The following is a 16176-nucleotide window of genomic DNA, read 5'->3' on the forward strand; positions in this document are numbered from 1 at the left end:
GCCTAGATAGAGTGAATATGGAGAGGACGTTTCCTGTGGTGGGGGAGGCTAGGACCAGATGGCATAGCCTGAGAATAGAGGGATGTCCATTCAGAATGGAAATGAGGAATTTCTTTCCCCGGTGTCATGAATCCATGGAATTCGTTACCACAAGCGGCTGGTCATTGGGTGCATTTAAGGCAGAGGTTAATAGGATATTGATCAGGGCATGGCAGGTTACAAGGAGAAGGCAGGAGAATGGGGTTGAGAGAGAAACAGATCGTCCATGATGAAATGGTGGAGCAGACTCGATGGGTCAAATGGCCTAATTTGCTCCTATGTCTGATGGTCTTATCAGGGCTGGTGAGACTTCCCAGAGGGAAAATAAACCTGGGGTAGAGGGATCATGGCAAATGTCAATGTTCTATTCCAATGTTATCTCCACCAAGGGGTTTCCTAACCAAAACTAGAAATCTGCCTAACCAGTTCAGGCATGATAAATTAGTCTGGCGATCTAGTGTAAATCTCACCCATAAGGCAGTTACATACTGAGGAGAGCTTCAGCATATCTGGAGCCAATGGAAGAGTTGAAACCTGAGAGCCAGGTGCAAGGGTGTGAAGAAGTGGTTAATTTAAATTTCAATGTGTGGGGATGTCTTTTCTTATGGGGGGGAACCCTCAAAAGGTGATCCAAAATTAGTCTGTTCCTTTTCTTTGTAAGTGTAGCACCTGTGTGACAGCTACAAGGTTCTTGCAGCCTGTATGGATGTAAGGTAAAGAGGTGGGGAGACAGGGCTAAGAAGAGAAAAATAACCCCACTATAAAAGGTACATGTTCCAAGATCAAAAGGTAATGGACAAGGTATTGTAGCAACAATAAGGATCAGTATAGTTAGTGGGGATAGGTCCTATTCTCTGCAGCTTTAAGGATGAGCCCCATAAACTCAATCTGCCTCATGTCAGTGTTAAAGACTTTGTAGGGGCTGGAGAGGAACTATGAATGGAACAGGAGAGATGAATCTGTCTTGTTCCATATGGACACCAATGAAATAGAAAGGACAAAGAAAGAGGTTCTGATGAAGCAGTAAGTAAAGCTGGACTCCAAATTTAAAAACAGAATCAGAAAGTCATGATCAAACTGAGGTACATGCAATTTGCCATTAATTCAATAACATCTGAGAGCTGAATATGGGCTGAAAGATTTGGGTGAACAGGTTTCAATTCTTGGAACACTTGCATCAGTACTTAATGAGTTGGAATAAATGTCACCTAAAATGAGCTGGAACCAGTCTTGCAAATTAAATAACTAAGGACATTTATAGGACTTCACAGTAAAAAGGTGGGGAAGGAATCTCAAGAGAAGAAATTAAAGGGAACAAGGCAAGACAATTGTACAGGGTGGTGATGTGGGTTGTGATAACCAGTATGAACATGAAGGAACATAGAACAAGCAGACAAAAACTGAACATGCATTCAGAATAGGGACCAAAAAAAAGATAAAGCAACACAATTGAAGGTTTGTTATCAAAACAAAACAGATGACTGCGTGCCACAGGTAGAAAGTAGTAAGAATGAACTGATAGCCAGTGCAAAGATATGGTTACAAGGTGACCAAGACTGGGAACTGAATGTTCTAGGGTACTCGACAATTTAGATGGTTAGCTGGAAAGTAGTAGTTTGGTTAGTTCTGTCAAAAAGGGATCAGAATCAATTAGAATAAAGAAATAAAGTTGGCTTGAATGACAATATACAAGATCAATATGAGTGAAGATAAGATATAGTAGGGGAAGAAGTCCCTGGAGGGAATAGTGTGCGCACTACCCCTCCCTCTAACAGTAGCCATATTGTTGAGTATAAAGGAATAATGCGGGATTATACAAAAGGTACTAAAATAGCAAAGGTTGAATTACAAATGTTGGACAAATCAAATGGGTCAAGTCATGGGGGGGGGGGGGGGTGTCCACACACAAAATGTTTTTTCTCCAACTTCATAACAGAGTATACTAAAACAACTGGAAAATAACAGGAAATAAGGAGGCAAAAAAGAGCAAAAGACATTTCTTTTGAGAAACTAAAAAACTAATGAGACTGAAGGTTGACAAGTCCCCAAGACCTGACCGTCCATTTCCAGGAGTCTGAGAGCAAGTGGCTGCAAAGATGGACAATTAATTACATGAGATCTTCCAAAAGACTGTAGAATCTGAAAAATTTACAACTGATCAGGAGACCAAAAATATGATGCCCTTATTGAGGAAATGAACATGACATTGGAACCAAAATTGTAGGCACTGCTTTTGGTTTGAAGGGGGAATACACATTTCAAAAATTCACACCCCAAGCCCAACAAAATTTACCATTGACTTAGCAGTTGTGATCCTACCCTCTTACATGCTTAAGACAAGAACTATAGTATGTACATAAAGTAGTGAAAGGACTGGACGGTTACCACCAATAACCCTGCAAAGCCACAGATGTGATAAGCAAACTAATATCAGAAACAAGAGAAAATCTGCAGATGTTGGAAATCTGAGCAACACACACAAAATGCTGGAGGAACTCAGCAGGCCAGGCAGCATCTATGGAAAAAAAAGTACAGTTGACATTTTGTGCAACATCCTTTGGCAGGACTGGAGAAAAAAGGCTGAGGAGTAGATTTATACGGTGGGGGTGGGGGAGGAGAAAGAGAGAAACACCAGGTGATATGTGAAACCTGGAGAGGGAGGGATGAAGTAAAGAGCTGGGGTTGACTGGTGAAAGAGACAGAAGGCCATGGAAAAAAGAAAAAAGGGGAAGGAGCGCCAGAGGGAGGCAATGGAAATTTGAAAAATTGATGTTCATGCCATCAGGTTGGAGGCTATCCAAACAGAATATAAGGTGTTGTTCCTCCAACCTAAGTGTGGCCTCATCACAACAGTGGAGGAGGCCATGATGGACATAACAGAATGGGAAGCGGAATTAAAATGCGTGGCCACTGGGAGATGCGGCTCATTCTGGTGAATGGAGCGTAGATGTTCGGCGAAGTGGTCTCCCAATCTACGTCAAGTCTCACCGATATACAGGAGGCTACACCGGGAGTACTGAACGCAGTAAACGACCCCAACAGACTCACAGGTGAAGTGTCATCTCACGTGGAAGGACTGTTTAGGAACCTAAATGGTCGTGAGGGAGGATGATCCTCAAATTCACCTGGTCAATTTCAGACACTTCCCTTCCTTTTCTCGATCTCACTGTCTCCATTTCTGGAGACAGCTTATCCACCGATGTCCATCACCAATTCATGGACTCTCACAGCTACCTGGACTATACCTCGTCCCACCCTGCTACTTGTAAAATAGCCATACTCTTCCCTCAATTTCTCCTTCTCTGTCACATCTGCTCTCAGAATGAGGCTTTTCATTTCAGAATGAAGATGTCCTCCTTTTTCAAAGAAAAGGGTTTCCCTTCCTCCATCATCAGTGTCCTCAACCACATCTCTTCCATTTCATGCACGTCTGCTGTTATTCCATCCTCCCGCCACCCTATCATATATAGGGTTCCTCTTGTCCTCACCTACCAGCCCTCTGCATCCAGCAAACAATTCTCTGAAACTTCCGCCATCTCCAACAGGTTCCCACCACCCAGAACATCTTTCCCTCCCCCCACTCTTTCTGCAGGGATCACTTTCTATGCAACTCCGTTGTCCATTCATCCCTCCCCACTGATCTCTCTCCTGACACTTATCCTTGCAAGCAAAACAAATGCTACACCTCCTCACTCACTACCCATCCATGGCCTCCTCCACTGTCATGATGAGGCCACACTTAGATTGGAGGAACACCACCTTATATTCCGTTTGGGTAGCAATTATGCCTCCAACCTGATGGCATGAACATTGATTTCTCAAACTTCCAGTAATGTCCCCCTCCACTTTCACCATTTCCCATCCCCCTTTTCCCTCTCTCACCTTATCTCTTTGCCTGCCCATTACCTCCCTCTGGTACTCCTCCCCCTTTTTCTTTCTTCCATGGCTTTTTCACCAATCAACTTCCCAGCTCTTTACTTCATCCCTCCCCCTGCAGGCTTCACCTATCACTTGGTGTTTCTCTTCCCCCTCTCCCCCCTTTAAATCTACTCCTCAGCTTTTTTTCTCCAATCTTGCTGAAGCATTTTGGCCCAAAATGTCGACTATTTTTTTCCATAGATGCTGCCTGGCCTGCTGAGTTCCTCCAGCATTTTGTGTGTGTTGCTCAAACGAATATCAACATCCTCTTCTAGGCCTAAAACACAAACACTCTGTTGCAATTATGCTCTGATGGGCCCATCACTCCAATAAGCAGATCACAATGTTTGCCTGCCTGGAACTAGACCCACAAAACAGATGCATTATTTTGAGCCTTGTCACAGCAAGATTATCATGTGGACAGAGGAAGAAAATTAAAGGATGCTCTCAAAGCGTACTTCTCACCAACACAGGGGAATCCATAGCCCATAATTGCCTTAAAAAAAAGGAGTAACATTAGGATGGCCTTGCGACTCTGCAGGTCCCATGTCAGTCTCTTTAGCCAGTTGACTTAAAACAAAACCTTATATATCTGGTAAAAGTTCTCTTTTAATTTATTTTATATTTAGAGATATATGGTAACAGGTCCTTCTGACACAACAAGGCCTTCCTTGAAGGACTGAATGACAAGACGACATTTCAACACCTGGGTAAATCTGAAACACAAAAGCATAGTTTCAGAATAAAGGATTGTCTTCAGGAAGAGTTTCTTCAGGGTGTTATCAGCCTTTTGAATATTCTACACCAGGAAGGCAGAGTTGTTGAATATATACCGTGCTAAGTAGTGCGGATTATTGAAATAAAAGGAAATTAATGTAATGGAAAGTGGAGTTGACGAATGAATGGTGGAGCTTATTTGAGCTGCTGCATCACCCATCCCTGCTGCTATTTCTCAGATCTGAAAGCAACTATTCTATGGTACCGTAACAGGAATCACAATTGAAATGATGAACTGATATCTCACAATGGACTATTTTTAAATGGTTAAGTCAGTAGAAGTACTTACGGACACAGGACTTACATGGAGTTCAGGTGATTTCACACTAAGTTCTCCAAAAGCATCTCCAAGTTGTCGCTGTGTCTGCACCACTTGGTAAAATTGTGCTGACATCTGCCGAGCTAGTCGCAGGAGATTTTCATACCGTTTCTTCGTGTCTCTTAGTATTTCGATCTGTGACTCAAGTTCCAGATCCACAGTCTTTGAGCCACGTCCCAACTTTTCAGATAGGACTTGTCTTGTGCACTGTGAAAATATTGAAAATTTCACCAGAATACAAGAACTTCTGAAAAAAGAAGTGGTTTGGTAAAATCTGGTAAATGAGGGAAAAAAACTAATAATAAGTAATATTAATAGAAAGGAATTTATTCAATGTAGTTTATGGTTCAAAATCTGCTGATTACCAACATATAAATTTAACTTAGTTTACTACTCAATACATAACAAACACCTAATAAAGGAACAAGCCTTACAGAAGCTGCGAAGGCCACAGCCAATTGCTTAGCATGTGATTTCCAAAGGTGTACAATTAGCTGAAAATTCACCAACTTCATAGCCCTTATTGCCTTAACATTCAAAGAATTTATAATGTCAATCCTGAATGTAATCAGCAACTTCTACAGCCCTCTTGAGTATTGAGTTCTAAATATTTACTAGCATTTGTGTGAAGACATTTCTCAACCATGTCCTGAATGGCTGACTCCCTATTTTGATACTGAGATCTCTGGCCTAAGTGAGAAGAAATATCAACATTTCCATCTTTCCATTTTTCTATACCAGATTTCATTTGGTCAACTAGAATCATAGTGTTCCTGCTAATGACTGAAAAGCAAGCACTGCATACTACAAGTTTAAGCAATCTCCTTGGTGATAAAGTAGCAATGGCAAGGATCCTATCCACAATCTGTCACTGATAAGACAGGTCTAAGGGACTGAAACACAGACAAGATAATGTCTCATGTTTTCAATCCAGTCTCTCACTTCAGTTTTGCCATACTGACATTTAGAATGCTTCAAAACTGTAGAATAATGTTACTCAGAAATTTGCTGCTCAGTTTTTATTGTGCAGTGTTCAGTTGTTCTGTGGAGATAGTTTGAAAAACTTTGCAACCAATGACTTGGTTGATATGATTTGTGCAAATGTTGAATTACAATTCCTTCAAACAATCTGCCACGGAATAAAGACACTATTTAAGTCAGCAGACAGGTGTGAACATAAATTTTACAGAGATTTTAATTATAGCTCACGTTGAGATAATATGGTAATTGAATATTAAGATCCTTATCTTTGCAGACTGTCAAATCTTACTCATTCAAGTAGCATCACTACATAATAGTGGATATATATGAAATTCCTGAACAGGTAAATCATTCATTTTGGTTCATTTTGAAGGAAAACATAAAAACATTAATGAATACCAAAATGCTGTTCTCAGGAATTTTCTCTAAACATAATTGCTATTTAGTCTATTCACTTTGAAGACCTGACGTCTAAGCTACATAAAGATGCCATAATCTAAGTTCCAACAGACTGGGTGGAACTATCTTGTTCATACTTGTTAGAAGTATAGACATTTTTTTAAAAACTCTCGAGGTATCACAATGAAGCATAATTCTAACCCTAACACAAAACCAAACTGTTCAAAGTCAATGTCCACAAATCAAGGTATTACCAATGGAAGGAAAGTCAAATTAGAAATAGCAATTAGTAATTCAAAGCTTGAATTTTATACACTGCAGAAGGACCAAGAGAAGTAAAAAAAATTGTGAAGCTGTAAAAACAACTATATATTGTTCAAAAGACCTTTAGAACAAAAAGTAATTTTTTGAAGAACAACTGACTGAAGAAATTTAAGAAAAACAATCTATACACATTAACCTCAAACAGCAAAGTGATAATGTTTAAGTAATGTCAACTGAGGCACAAATATTGCACAGCACACTAGACTGCCTCATTCATTTTCTCTTCAAAACAACATCAGAAGGGTTATTCTACCAATAAATTCTTTAGTTATTCAAAAGAGGAGCTTCTAAAAATTGTTTTATTACTTCATTATTACACTGTAACTACAGTGCAACCTTTCAGTGTTTACCCCCACCCCATCCTCCTTGACATTTTCTCTTTCTCCCTCCCCACCCAGCCTCCCCAATTCTCTCTCTGTCGCACCCATCCCACCTCCACCCTCAATGACTCTCTCTCCTCGTCTTCCCTGATGCCCCCTCACACCCTCCATCCTCCCCGTCGCTTGCTCTCTCTCCATACACGGTCTCTTCCTCTCCCCCTACTTCCTTCCCCAGGCTCCCCATCTCCTTCCCTCCTACCCCCAGTCCTCCTCAGCACTCCTTCTCTCTCCCCATCCCCTCCCTCCCATGCCCCTCACCCTCCCAATGTTCCCGTCTATCTCCCTAGATCCGGAACCTGGTCTTTCTTCTTCACTGGGAAATGCCAGTCCTGAACTCTGATCAGCCTGTGTTTAAACAAATGTTACATGCCAGAGGTTGACCTGCCTATGAACATCTGCTCCCAGTTTACTTGCCCCAGCTCAAACCTAAATAAGGTTGTCTTTTTCCAATGTAGCCAGTCAATTATGGAGAAATTAAAGTCATCCACTGTGACAACCCTGCTGTTTTTACAGAGATGAGAAGAAATTTTCATCTATAATAACCAAGACTGCTGCAGAGGTTCCAACTCTGAGTATATTTACAACAGAGATTGATAGGTTTTTTTTGGATAGCAAGAGAATCAAGAGATTGGAGTTGGTGCCAAAAGGTATTTTAAAATTATCTTTCTGAATGGCAGAGTAGCCTTGAGAGACAGAATAATCTATTATTACTTCTATTTCCAATATTCCTAACACAGATTAAGCTTTTAACAAGAAGGAAAATTGATTGGAGCTTAAACAACAATTACAATTGTCCAATTTTTGTACAGCAAGTGCTAACTATTGCGCTACAGTAGTGTAGTTGTTAGCACAACAATTTTACCGCTCAGGGTGTCGGAGTTCAGAGTTCAACTCCAGCGTCCTCTGTATGGAAGTTCTATGTTCTTTCCGTAAGCGTGTGGGTTTCTTGTGGGTGCTCTAGGTTCCTCTCACTGTCTAAGGACATGTTGGTTGGTAGGTTAATCGGTCATTGTAGATTGTCCTATGATTAGGCTAGGGTTAAATAGGTGGGCAGAATAACTCATTGGGCTAGAAGGGACTGTTCAATGCTATATTTCTAAACAATTTTTATTTTAAATGGCTCTCTAGTCCCCACTTACAATCCCTCTAGGCTAGATGTATATTTTGCTTCTTTATTTGTCCCTATGACTAATCACTTCTGCCTTGCACCAGCATCCATTTGACCATTTAATCAATTGTACTTTTCCTTTATTACAGACCATGAACTTGCTCTTTTTGGATATGTGAACTAATATTAAATGATGTGCAAAGTGAAGGATCGCATATCAGAGAACTTTATGCACATCAGGCTTATAAATGTAAGATAGGAGATAGAAATAGCTCTCTAGATGCATCAGAAATAATCAAGCTTTGCCATCAAGTGACAGATCAAGTATTTTTTGGTTAAAAAAAGAGAACAATTTGGAGTAGGTCGCTGACTTGCTTTAGTTGGATCATAAACCAGAAAACGTAATTAAAGGGAAGTTGTGAGTTGGGGGTGGGATAAGGAATTAAAGGATCCCAAAACATGAAAAAATATTTATTTCCTTAAATGAATATAAACACTATTACTGGAGTAAAAATTAGTTGCTGTTCTTCCCTAAACTGCCTTTGAGTTTCTTAAAATTGTCATTATTAAAGGCACCAGGGTGGCTACAAGGTGTTGCATGTCTAAACAGTAAAACATTTCAAACTGGTCATATAAACCACACAGTCAACTCCTTGCATTGTTAAAACCCTACAGCCATTTTCCAACTTTAATTAAACAATAATTGCATAATGTAATACAGATGATAAGATAGGGAAACATCTCAATGGCTCATACCTTGTAGGTGCTTATGCTCCATTTTTTCATCTGTTCAAGCTTTTCTAGAGCAATATTTTTGGATATTTCATCTGAAATGACAACTGGACCACTCTGTCTGTTTTTCAGACCACCTGTTGTATTTCAAATAAATGCAGTTAAAATGTAAACAAGAAATAACATCAAAGGTTGACATAATTTACTTGAAAGAACACGTTCAATTATGATTAAACAAGAGAACCCAGACCATATATAATCAAAAGACAAAGCAAAAAACAGTCAGAAACACATACATGATAACAATGCAGGCACTGTGTTGTAATCAGCTAAAGATTTTAATTTAGAAACATAAATGGATTTATTGTTGTTCCTCTCTGCACCTTGTGGTGCATTGGGTGGCAACCTTGCCGTTTCTTTAGCATTTGTTTTTGTTTTACAAGGTCGAGCTGCTAGCTCGATGCTCAACCCAGCACAGATGGAAAACATGCAAGGGTCCAGCTGGATTTCAAGGCCACTACACCACTGCTTTATTATTTCCAATTTATTTTCAATCGCGATCGCTTCCCGTCAATGGAACAGAAACACTGTGGGCGTCGGGTCCCGACCTCCGCCGGCTCCCGAGGTCCACTGGGTCTTAAGGACCACCGCACACCATCAACGGAACAGAAAAACTGCGGGTGTTGGCTCCCAAGGTCCGCTGGGCCTTAAGGACCACTGCACACCGCCAACGGAACAGAAACACTGCGGGCAGCGGGTCCTGAGGTCTGCTGGGTCCTAACGACCACCGCACTAAGACAGGCTGAATGGGACAAGTGGGGGCTGTACTGGGTTTGCGTATTTGATCATCCACAATATTCCGTGTGGGAATTTAAACTGAAGGTGGCAGTGTTTTTTTTAACGAGGTCGAGTTGCGAGCTCGATATCAACCCGGCATGGATGGTACAGGAGTCACTAGATTGATATCAACCCGGCACAGAAAGTTCTGCTCTCCAGCCCGGCACTGATCTCACTGTGCCACCAGCCAACCGGAACGGTGGGGGGGGTGCAGGGTCAGGGTGAATCTTACTAAGAAAATTTTAAGCCAAATACAAAGTTAAACACTCAATGGCAACGACTTAAAATGGCCAACGGCGTTGGGATCCGACTTAAAATGGAGGACAGCGTTCTACTTTCTCGGTTCGAAAGTACGAGTTGTCCGTAAGTCGGACGTTCGTAACTCGGGGACTACCTGTAATGGCAGTCTCAACTGTACCTGTTTTCAGGAAATTCATATTCAGATACATTAGGAAAATGCATCACACTTTGGCATAAATATAGTTATGAAGTTTAATGGGCTAAGTAATCAAACAATGTACTATGCAGACCACAACACCAGTTTGTAATTCCATTCTAGACTGGAGTGCCTGTTATAACTGAGCAAATGGTGAGGCTACGAAAGTGCACTCATTTTCTAGACTACTGAAGTTGAAAGTAATGAATTTTTATCCAAAAAGGCAACGTATGGTTATAGAAGTATCCACCTCTGGACAGCAGTGTGGAGGCACCTACAGAGGTTAAGCTGGCAGGCAGGATACAGGCTGGAATGTCTTATTTCATGAAGCACAACATTTTAAGAGCAGGAATGTTCTGCTGAAATTGCATAAGAATCAGAACCAAGTTTATTATCACTGGCATATGTCATGAAAATTGTTAATATGTGGCAGCAAAATATAAAATTATATATTAAAAATTATTTATACATATACACACATATATATATATAGATACAGAGAGAGAGAGAGGTAAAGAAGAAAAAAATGAGGTAATATATATAGGTTCATTGTCCATTGAGGAATCTGATAGAGGAAAAGAAGTTGTTACTAAAACAGCGAGTGCATGTCTTCAGGCTCTATCACCCCTCCTTGATGGTAGCAATAGGAAGAGAGCATGTCCTGGGTGATGGGAGTCTGTAATGACAGATTTCACATTTTTGAAGGTTCGCCCTTTGAAGAGGTCCTTGCTGCTGGGGAAGACAGTACCTATAAAGGAGCTGGCTGAGTTTACAGCTTTCTGCAGCTTTTTTGATCCTGCACAGTGGCCCCTCCATACTAGATGGCATTGTAACCAGTTATAATGCTCTCCACAGTACACTGTAGAAATTTGCTAGAGTATCCAGTTATATATCAAATCCCCTCAAACTCCTAATGAAATATAGCTGCTGTCATTCTTTGAGATTGCATCAATATGTTAGTCCCAGGTTAGATCTTCAGGTATTGAATCCCAGGAGCTTGAAACTGCTCCCTTATTCCACTGCTGATCCCTTGATGGGAACTAGCTTGTGTGTCCCATTTAGCTTCCCATTTCTGAAGTTCACCACCAATTCCCTGGTCCTAATGAGTTGTTGTGACACCACTCAACCAGCTGATCTATCTCACTGCTGTACATCACCTTATCACCTACAATTTCACAAACAATAGTTGTGTCACTGGCAAATTTAAAGATGGTGTTTGAGCTGAGCCCAGCCACACAGGAAATAGAGCAATGGGCTAAGCATTCATCCTTGAGGAGCACCGGTGTCGAATGTCAGCGAGGAGATGTTATTTCTGATCCGCACTGACTGTGGTCTCCTGGTGAGGAAGTCAAGGATCCATTTGTAGAGGGAGGTACAGCAGCCCAGGTATTGGAACTTCTTGATTAGTACTGAGCGTATGATTGTGTTGAATGTAGAGCTGTCAATAAACAGAAGCCGGTCATAGGTATTGCTATTGTCCAGGTTATACAAGGCCGAGTGGAGAGCCAGTAAGATTGCATCCACTCTGAACCTACTGTGGCAATAGGTAATTGCAGTGGAGCCAGGTCCTTGCTTAGAAAGGAGTTGATGTCAAAGCACTTCATCACAATAGACGTTAGTGCAACTGGGCGATAGTCGTTGAAGCAGTTCACTTGGCTCTTCTTGGGCACTGGTACGATTGCTGCTCTTTTGAAGCAGGTGGGAACCCTCTGACTGCAGGAGTAAAGTTTGAAGATGTCCTTGAGGAATCCCGCCATATAGTTGGCACAGGCTTTCAATGCCTTCCCAGGTACATCATCAGGGCCTGACGCCTAGTGAGTGTTCACCCTCTTGAAAGATGTTCTGACATCAGCCTCCAGGACACAGATCATAGGGTCACCATAGAGTCCAGGGATTCACACAGGTATAGTTTTATTCACAAAGAACGCATAAAAGGCATTGAGCTCATCTAGGAGTGAAGTATCACAGCCATTCATGATGTTCAGTTTCACCCTGCAGGAAGTAATGGCCTGTAATCCTGCCAGAGTGACGTGCATCCAATTCTAATTACCTTCCATAGGTTGTAACTTGACTTCTTGTGTGGCCCTCGATCACTGGTCTTGAAGGCCACAGATCTAGCCCTCAGCACACTGCAAATATCCTGGTTCATGCACAGGTTTTGGTATGGGTAGGTCCGGTATGTTCTTGAAGGCACACACTCATCCACACAGGTCCTGATAAAGTTGGTGACATCTCTGATATATTCATTCAGATTTGAAGATGAATCCCTGAATATTGTCCAGTCCATTGATTCAAAGTAGTCCTGTAAGCGCTCCTCCACCTGCATAAAGGACTAGCTAGGTCACAGAAAGAATAATGTATATATTTTTGGTGACATTACAGGAAGAATATGATAGTACTTGTGGGTGCATAGAATGTTCAAAAGGATCTTATCAGGGCTGATAAGTATTGGTATGGGTCAGTTTGGCTTGGATTGTTTTCTTTGGAGATTATTTAATAGAACTTATTAAATACTGAGGGCCACATTAATCTAGAAATGTACTGCACAGAAGGTCCATTTGGCACTTTGGATCCACACCACCCATAGGGGAGGATCTACTTCTCTTTCCATTGTGTTTGCCAAATAGAGACTAAAAGAATGACAGGAAAAATTAATCATTTTCCCACATGCAGAGTAACAGGCACCTGTGAGTCACCACCTGAAATGGGTGATGGAGGCCAGAAGGACTATTTAAATTGTTAGCCTCTGATTGAGCATAGACTAGGATGTAGAACATGGACTTAACTCTGGTAGCATTTTTGTGGGTGGTGTGGATACAAAGTGCCAAGTGGACCTTCTGTGCAATACATTTCTAGATTATTGTGGCCACTGACAACAGAAGTTTAGCAAGGCAATAAATTTCAGAAAGCATATTCAGTGTCACCTACATCACAGAAAGAATGCTCCAGTTGTAGGCTGCCATGTCGTTTTAGTGTAAGGTATGAGCAGAAAGAGTTAATTAAGCAGGGAATGACTTGAGAAATCAAAAAAAAACCAAGTCCTCCAGCCTCCGCTTTAAAATAATAACATTGCAAATTATTTTCACCATGGGTAAGCACATTGACCTTCATGCTCATTCAACTCCTTATCCTTATACAAATGAAATAAACTATGACACAATCTAACTATGTAAACTAGGTGTGTCAAATGTACTTCATGAATGCTTAAGCACATCTGACAACTGTTCTCTTCCCCCCCTAACCCCCAGGGAAGATGAACAAACCAACTGTGTTTTTAAATCAGGTTTTATCTAGATAATTCACACTCTCCCTGCATTTTGCCCTTTCATTTAATGACAGCAAAAATGTCATCCGAGTAGCAGAAGGGAAAGCTCTTGCTCTTTCATAACCTGTCTCTGAATGGTGGAGAAATCCACAGCAGCAGCATGCAACATTTCTATCCCTGGTTATCCCTTCATCCCATACAGCAACACACTTGCCAGTTGTGCTGCGCACACCCTGAGTACTTGCCCTGGGATGCTGTCCAGTCCTGCAGCCTTGCGACTATCCACTCGTTGGAAGCATCTGCGTACCTCAGCCTCAGATATGACCAGGGTGCAGGTTGTAGCGGTGGCTTTCCTCGGAGGATCAGAGTTAGTGACATTGAACCGAGTGTAAAAGCAATTGAGCTCATCTGGGAGAGAGGCCCTGATGTTGGCGACACCACAACGTCTGGCTTTGAAGTTTGCGATGGCATGCAACCCTCGCCACAAGTTACTTGTGCTATTCGTTGTGAATTTTGATTCAATCTTCTCCCGATATTGTTGTTTCGCAGCCTTGATAGCTTTGCTCAGATCATAACTGCTTTTCTTGAGCTCTAGTTAATCTCCAGTGATGTAAGCTCGATGTTGCGCTGTAAGTGCTGCTCTCACCTAACTACTGATCAGGGTTTCTGATTCGGGAACCCATGACCGACTTCTGGGGGACAACATCATCAATGCACTTCCGGATGAAGCACGTGACTCCATCAGTGAACCTGCAGACATCCTCATCATGGAAAACATTCCAGTCAACGTCATTGAAGTAGTCCTGCAGCATGGAGGCCAAATGGTCGGACCAGCAGTGGACGGTTTTAACTATGGCCACCTCTTGTTTCAGCTTCCGCCTGTACGTCGGGAGAAGCAGGATCGAAGAGTGATCTGATTTTCCAAAAGCTGGGCGATGGAGAGCTTTGTAAGCATTGTGGAAAGGAGTGTAACAGTGGTCAAGTGTGTTATCTCCACGAGTGCTCACCTGGATGTACTGACAAAACTTCAGAGAGACTTCCGTCAACACTCCAATTTTCTACATTTACAAACTGGGTGAATTGGTAAGGTAATATAGTATATTGCACCTGAGGAAAGCTAGTGTAGTAATTACAAAGAAGACGAATACTTCTTCAGCCCCACAATTTTGGTTTTTAATTTTTAGTAAACTTTTGACAGGTTTTGGAGTTTTTGTTTAGACTTGACATGACGCACAACACTTTGTAGATTAGCACAAGAAATCCTATTTCAATATATTTGAAAGTTAGAAAATGAGACAATAAAATGTGAAAATAGTTGTGGGGGATGAATACTTTTCCAAGGCACTGTATTGGTCTGTTACTTCCTGAACTGTTACAGTGAGGCACCAATGGTAGCTTGAGAAACTGCACCTCACTTTCCATCTGGGAATACCTCTTTGTAGCATTCATTATAGAATGCTACATCTTCAAGTAACCTGATTTCATGTTCTGTATCATTCACACATCTGTAATATTAGCTCAACTTGTGTTACATTTATCCATTTGTTTTCTTTTCCTCCTGAGGAGCAGAGAAGATGTCCTACTTGATTTGCTTGGCTTGTCCTCCTGCTCTGTATCTTGCAACTCCTACATTCTATTGTCTTTAACTGCTTCCATTCACTCATTGACCTGATAACTTTGTTCACAGTTTATCTGATTAACCTATCAGAGCCATCCTGGCCTCACCCTTCCTGCAGATTACTAGCTTCGTAAACTAGGGATTTAATCTCTGCATTCAAAGTGTGGAACTTGTCAGCACAGATATTAGTAGCTAGCTTAAGTACTTTTAAAACAGTGGAGCACTCTGAAGTCTTGGTGTGTATCAGTTACCTTATTGACTGGTCAGGAGGACAGGGGATGCAGAGAGGTGAAGGCCCATAAAAAGAAAATGAACAGAGGGAAGACCAAAATGGATTTAAAAGTAGAAGAGAAAAAGATATAGAACAGACATAAAGCAAAACCTTGATGGCAAGTACTGAAAATTCCAACTGGGTTGCCAAGAAAACAAAAATGCTGCCTTGTCCAGTGCCTGGGATTGACAGTTTGGCCCTTCAGTGGAAAAGTGAAAAGCTGAGAGGACATTAAAGGAAAGGGAAGGGAATAGACTGGCATCCTGAAAATTCAAGGTGAGACACATAGGAAGCGTGGAGAGGCACATGGAGTATACATACCAATACAGACCATTTGAATTAAATTGCCTTTTACAGTGCATTATATTTCTTTAATCTTTGTACTCACACTACACATTAGTGATTCGGCACAATTGGATAAATGACACCCAAAATTGAATTATCTCAATATTTCTTTCAGGGAGGAAATGAAGTTCACTTTAGCAACATATGCTTCGTGGCCATTGTATTAGGTATACCTGTACACTTGCTTGTTAACGCAAACATCTAATCAGCCAATCATGTGGCAGCAACTCAATGCACAAAAGCATGCAGACATATTCAAGAGGCTGTTATTCAGACCAAACATCAGAATGGGGAAGAAATGTGATCCAAGTGACTTGGACGTGGAATGACTGTTGGTGCCGGGTGCGGTGATTTGAGTGTCTGAGAAACTGATGATCTCCTAGTACTTTCACGCACAACAATTGCTAGAGTTCACTGAAAATAGTGT

At 41.4% G+C, this 16176-nt stretch overlaps 1 protein-coding gene across 5 annotated transcripts in view; it reads right to left on the minus strand.

The window, feature by feature from the left end:
- LOC140726466 (arfaptin-1-like) overlaps positions 1-16176 on the minus strand; it is a 136059-nt gene that overhangs the window by 23766 nt on the left and 96117 nt on the right. For 4 of the 5 annotated variants that reach the window (XM_073042888.1, XM_073042886.1, XM_073042887.1 and 1 more), the window contains 2 exons: positions 9002-9114; positions 5024-5260 (listed from right to left, as the gene is read on the minus strand). In XM_073042888.1, the coding sequence (XP_072898989.1) occupies positions 5024-5260; positions 9002-9114 (350 nt within the window). The remainder of the gene's footprint in view (positions 1-5023; positions 5261-9001; positions 9115-16176) is intronic. The other variant, XM_073042885.1, reaches the window with a different exon arrangement.

This window comes from Hemitrygon akajei, chromosome 4 (assembly GCF_048418815.1).
Source record: "Hemitrygon akajei chromosome 4, sHemAka1.3, whole genome shotgun sequence".
Lineage (NCBI taxonomy): Eukaryota > Metazoa > Chordata > Chondrichthyes > Myliobatiformes > Dasyatidae > Hemitrygon > Hemitrygon akajei.